The sequence below is a fragment of the Perkinsus marinus genome, assembly GCF_000006405.1.
Source record: "Perkinsus marinus ATCC 50983 genomic scaffold scf_1104296943560, whole genome shotgun sequence".
Lineage (NCBI taxonomy): Eukaryota > Perkinsozoa > Perkinsida > Perkinsidae > Perkinsus > Perkinsus marinus.
This window is the reverse complement of record NW_003211781.1, coordinates 19,920-25,712: the sequence shown is the minus strand read 5'-3', so window position 1 is coordinate 25,712 and position 5,793 is coordinate 19,920. Positions and strand designations below refer to the sequence as shown.

The 5,793-nt window shown below is 47.0% G+C and overlaps 3 protein-coding genes across 3 annotated transcripts; 2 read left to right on the top strand and 1 right to left on the bottom strand.

Moving 5' to 3' along the window:
• Positions 1–291: 291 nt before the first annotated feature.
• On the bottom strand, positions 292–2,018 carry Pmar_PMAR000651 (hypothetical protein; the record flags this gene model as incomplete). The annotated part of the gene is made up of 5 exons (XM_002781077.1): positions 292–501; positions 813–917; positions 1,073–1,182; positions 1,229–1,461; positions 1,831–2,018. The coding sequence occupies 5 exons, from the start codon at positions 2,016–2,018 to the stop codon at positions 292–294; spliced, it is 846 nt and encodes a 281-aa protein (XP_002781123.1).
• Positions 2,019–2,728: 710 nt separating this feature from the next.
• Pmar_PMAR000650 (hypothetical protein) lies at positions 2,729–4,386 on the top strand (the record flags this gene model as incomplete). Its single annotated transcript, XM_002781076.1, has 2 exons — positions 2,729–3,546; positions 3,597–4,386. 2 exons carry the CDS (start codon positions 2,729–2,731, stop codon positions 4,225–4,227), a joined length of 1,449 nt encoding a protein of 482 aa, XP_002781122.1. The 3' UTR covers positions 4,228–4,386.
• A 105-nt stretch (positions 4,387–4,491) lies between these two features.
• Pmar_PMAR000649 (hypothetical protein) lies at positions 4,492–5,034 on the top strand (the record flags this gene model as incomplete). The annotated part of the gene is made up of 3 exons (XM_002781075.1): positions 4,492–4,705; positions 4,759–4,874; positions 4,963–5,034. 3 exons carry the CDS (start codon positions 4,492–4,494, stop codon positions 5,032–5,034), a joined length of 402 nt encoding a protein of 133 aa, XP_002781121.1.
• Between the last annotated feature and the right edge of the window lie 759 nt (positions 5,035–5,793).

Sequence of the window (5,793 nt, the reverse complement as noted above, 5' to 3'; positions counted from 1 at the left end):
TCGATCTTGTACCTGCACGTGGTGTGGTATCTTAGCCTATACCAAGCAAAGATTCAGAATAGGCCCGAATGTGGTCACAAGAAGATATGAAGTCATTCTCTGCATAGTAAATTGGGTCGTAGAAAGACCTGGTAGAATAACAATAGCACGAAGCGGTGTTGGAGTAGGAATATATGTTCGCTTTCTTCACCTAAGCTTGTGAATTTCCAAAGCTACATTATACACAAATTTGGGTATAGAAGTGTACAGAAATCACCAAAACCTCCATATTGTCATCACCAACACATGTAGTTAACCACATGCATATTCCTCCCCCCACACCAACAAGGGAGCGGCCTGCCTCCCCATCCCACGACCCAGGTTCAATTCCCCCCTCCTACCGTTCTTCCCTCCCTCGAAGGCCCTCTTGTTACGACCATAGGCCCACCGTTCGCCGACGAAGTTGCCGGCGATGATGACAACGTACAAAAGACTTTTCCCGGTACTCCTCCTCCGCCAACTCTAGCACCTCCGCATGACAACATTTTCTGCAGAAAATTCGGTTTTCTTAACTGCAGTTGTATCACACTCCTTCCTTTTTGTAGCGTGAGACACCCTTCAATCGGCTTAGGACCACTACCCTTATAAGAAGTATTCAAATCTCTGAATATTCCTCCCGCCACTTCAACTCGCATCGGGTTTGGCGCCTCCACCAGCGTTCCGAATTTCGATTTCTGATCCTCGATAACGAAATACGGCCTTTTTCCACGGCCTCCCGGGATCAGCCGTATCAAAGCATGGCAGCGACTAACAGAAATATCGTTGATTCTCACATCAGCATCGTGGCCTCTCCCCACACGTATAACACTCCTCGGATTGCCTCCCAAGGACATGATATGCAAGCCTTTCCTCGGCACCTCCGCACTGCTCTGTTGTTGCTGGCCCGACCTCCTCGAGTGATGTTTTATTCGAGACTCCAAAATTATATACGGTGGCGCTGGCCTCGGGAGCTCGTATAGATCCACTCGTCGCACTTTGCCGCTTTCAACGGGGATCTCAACAACGCTAGGGTACGACGTTTTACACAACTCACAATCGAGACTGCGCCAAAAGTAGCTGTTCGCGAGGGGTCCGCCCTGTCGTCCACCTCCAGAGCTTCCACAAGGGTCTTCCCGCAAACACAGTCGTCCGTCCATCCACTGCCTCAGGCAATTCAAATGAATAAATTTCATACTTCCCTTACACGTACAAGGCGCCACCAGAGGGTTCTCTTTCTCCCCGGCTTCATAACAAATACGGCAAACTTTTTCACTCAGCGGTAGAGCCTCTTCAGAATCATCATCAACATCCTTGAACTCAGTGCTGACCGTCAAAGCACTAGCCCTATCTTCACTAAAATCTCTGCCGCTTCGCTCCGCCTCATTTTCCCTCTCCCGAGCCTCTTCAGGAGTAGTCACAATTTCCTTCACTTTGATTTTGAATCTGCCAAGTTTCAATACATCCCCCTCGACAAGTGGTCTGCCAGAGCCTTTACTATGGCGTATCACCTCCCATAACTTCGACACTTTACGACTCCCCGTGCCACTAGAATCGCTACTGCTATCCTCACACTGCGGTTGTGTTCTCTCCACGAAATATTCACCATCATTTTCAAACAACCTCAAAATTTTTTTCGTTTTTGCCGCACTATGCTGTTCCCCTATAACGCTTACTCCCGAAGACTCAAAACCAGCTGCTACTGTTGCCGCACTCCCCATTGGTGATGTTACTTCTTCCTCTGCATCACACATAGATGCTGGAATCATATCAATCTCGCAGTCCGTACGAGTAATAACAAAACCATTATCGCACATTTTTGCCCGATAATTCCTCTTGTAAACACTCTTCGCCTCGTAGTCGTACAGGCCCCTGGAGTCGTGACTCCATGTAAACGTCCTTGCGATTACTTCTAGCTGGGCTGAGCTGTCGGAACCACGCGAACAGGAGGTAGCTATGATGGGATCTACTCGCTTTGTAGATCCACGATGTAATGTAGGCATTATGATTGGGCTAAACGCTACAATGGAGTTTCACCCTAGTGATATGAAAAACATATTTCAAAATTCACAACACAGAGCTCAGCTGGGGAACACATCCAATCCTAGTTGAAATACAGTAGTGACTTCATTGCATACCAATACGCTACTACTACTACTACTACTACTACTACTGCTACTACTACTACTACTACTACTACTACTACTACTACTACTACTACTACTACATTGCTATCATCGCAAGAAAATCGATTTTGAAATTGATTTTTACGCCGTATTTTACGTGAAGTAGAGATTCCCAATATCACATTATAGCAGTTGAAACCAACCCTAGGAGTTTTTCTAACTTTTCGGCCGACACCTAGCCACCTCAAAGAAAATTTCCAAAAGGTAGACAGGAAATATGAAAATGTAATACATGAGTCGCTTCGCTCCGCTAAAGAAGATCGTGGAATTTCGAGATAGCAAGATTGAGTTTGGATGGGTGCCGCGGTAGGACCCTAGGTGTGGGGTTGCGATGAGGACGATGACGTCGACAATGGCTAACGCGAGGCAGAGGAGGAGGAGGGAAGCCTGACGTTAGATGGCTACAGTTAGTGAACTATAGCTACCTCGAAGTAGTCATGTTCTAAGTTCCACTATGTGGTGGGGGTGGCTGCGTACCAGTAGAGAAAGCGCGCGCCCTAAATCCTTATCCAATTGCATAGTTGAAAATGCTTGTTGCTGGTTCCCCTCCAGCTGAAGAGAAGGTAGCCTTTCCGCCTCAAAGCACTAGTCTCGATGCCGCCTCTAATAGTGGTGGTAAAACGGCCACCTCTGCCCCCTTCCAACCGTTACCCACAACTACTCCCGTACCATTCCCCAGCCACATCCAGTTGGAGGGTGCGACGGGGCCTCATGCTGATGAGATCAATGGTTGCTATGTGCTCAAAGCCTCCGCTAGTAAGGCTTTGGAGAAATGGAAATTCTGTTATTTCAAACACAAGTGCGATGATGTTGTTATGTGCTATGGTGAAGGCCTTCCTGAACTAGGTCCCAACGAGGGTGCTGTTGGTTGGGTTGTTGGTAAGCTCAGTGATAGCATAGATATCTTGGCACGCTGCGTGCTAGGGAAGGAGAGGAACTCTGCTAACGGTTTCAAGTGGGAGCTCAAGACTATGAGTAATACGTTCACTCCGACTTACACGATGAGCGTTAAACCAGTGGTGGCAACAGCAGCAGCAGCCGCAGCAGCCGTCTGTTCTCAAGAGGAGCCCAGCGGCGGTGGCGGCGGCTTGAGTCGTCGTAACAGAGAGAGAGCTGGCTCGGCTGCAGCTCATCAACGTATCGCGTTCGCTAGTATGTTGGCGAGTGCACAGGCTCAGCTACTGGCAGCTCAAAGTGGCGATGGACTCTTACCGGCACCTGCTGGTCCTATCAGTGATAACACCGATGACTCGAGTTTCCTCCCGGCTGAGCTCTCGAGGTCAAGTACTGCTCTTGGTAGCGATAGAAGGATCAGTTTCGCGGCTACTACAACTGACAATACCAAGTGAGCTACCGTTGTGGTTGATAATAATAGTATTTGTTATCTGTTCTCAGGCATTCTACTACGTTGTCTTCAAGAAGAATGTCAGCTGATGCTCCGGTGTTCATTCCGAGGCGTCACACTGTTCAAGGAGAGACCCCATTTGCTCCTGCCCTCACCACTACTGCCACTGCTAGACAAATGAATATCACCAAGCGGGGTTCGGTTTCTGCTATTGATGATCTCTTTAAGAACGCTGAAAGGCAACAAGGAGTATTCGTTAATACTCGTGCTAGGAGGGTTACATGGAAACTCGGAGCCGTCAGTGAGAAGTTGAAGTCTGTGATTCCGGGGGAAGGGGTGCCTAGTATAACATTCAGACTCCCTAGAAATAATGGTGAACCTGGTCCTCCTATTCAACTGGAGTTCTATCCCTTTGGGGTGAAGGGCAAGTCCCCTCCAGGGTGTGTAGCAGTTGGTCTCGTCTGTCCCCAAGGAGCGTGTATGCGCTTTACTGTGAGTCTTGGTAAGGTGAACAGTGGGAAGAAAGTCCTCATGGGCAACAAATTCCATGTTGATTTCTATCCCTCAACTGGTCGGAATTCAGATGGTGGCACTGGTGACAGTGGGATTGTGCAGGCGTTCAAGTACTCGGAGATCAGTGTAACGCTGCAGCTCATTGACTGGATGGACGAACCGTATTGAGGTATCTTGAGGATGAGGCGGTAAGATTCAAAATAGGTTAAGTGACGACGTCTTATGGCGTGATGGAGAAGGACTTATTTGATATTCGATCGAGACTTTGTCCACGAATAATACATAACCATTTCACTTATCTCTTATTTCACACTACAGCAATGATATCGTCCAGCGTACACGTTGCTCTTACTTACAACAACACTTGCGTTACTCGGAGTTGTGGTGAATAGAAAAGTATCAACCTTCAACTTGCTGCTGGGTTTCCCTATAATGGAGAATCCAGTTTGCGATGCTGAGTCGTTCCAATATGCTCACGAGACTCTTAAGAATAGTGGCACTGCTGGTACCCTTGATCTCAATGCGAATCATCATACTCCTCCACATTCGCCAGCGCTCGCTGAAGGCATTGATCTAGCTCTGACTCGTTCTATCGACAGGGTAGCTACTCGTAACCCTCGTCTCGAAAGCAGTACAAAACTAACCGGTAGGCTCATCGATCAAATTTTGATGGTCTCCCACCTGACATGTTGACAACAGTTATGTTACGTAATATTCCCAATAAGCTCACTCAAATTGACATCGCCAACGCCGTGAAGCACGAGGGTTTTTTTGGTGATTTCGATTTTTTATATTCACCGATTGATTTCAAGTCTGTAAGCAGTTTGGGCTATGCTTTTATCAATTTCACTTCTCACGAAACTGCTATTAGGTTTCGATTGAAAATAGCAGGTGTATTATTAGCTCATACAGTTGCCAAAGCAAACTCATCTGGGCTGTATCGGGATAACAAAAGTGGCTCGAGAGCTACTGTGATCACTCCAGAGGTGTGTGCACATTTTATGCGCTCTAACAAACAGTGTGGAGTAGCATGGGCTCGTATCCAAGGCTAATATCAAGCACTATCGTGATAGTCCCGTTAATGAGAAGAATTCAGGCCTATGCTTTTTGCCTCTAAAGACTTGGTTGTGATCACTACTCCCTTTCCCATTGCCTGATCGTCGTCGTCGTGGTGGTGGTAACCGATTGGTGATTAATAGTGCGGCGTCACCGCAGTCTGTCATACCACCGCGTGATGGAGTTAATACGTACAGGTTGGCTGAGAGGCAGGCTAGGAACAAAGTACTCGTTTATCTCGCGACACGACGAGTGCAAGCCTTGAGGCTTATTTTACATTACGATTTCCCATGTTCAGTCTTCGGGGAGCTGTGGTTATTACGGATCGTCGAACGCGAGTGAGTAAGTGTTTTGGGTTCGCCACTTTTGCCACTAATGAGGCCGTTGAAACCGTCCTTCAACCTATTAACAATCCCCATGTTATTGATGGTCACCCGGTTGTCATGCGAAAACTATACAAATAGTCGATAATGATGATAGTCGTAGTAGTAGTAAGATGTTGCCACATGTGTAGATTTTTTATCACGTTTTAAGGCTCTTGGTTGACATAGGGATTCATTTGGTTAGAATATGATTCCTTTTAGATTACAATTTCTGCAATCTACACCCCTTTCGTGGCTTTTCTATGTTGATTAGTGTTGTGTTAGTAGTACTGATGGGAACACAATACAACAACCA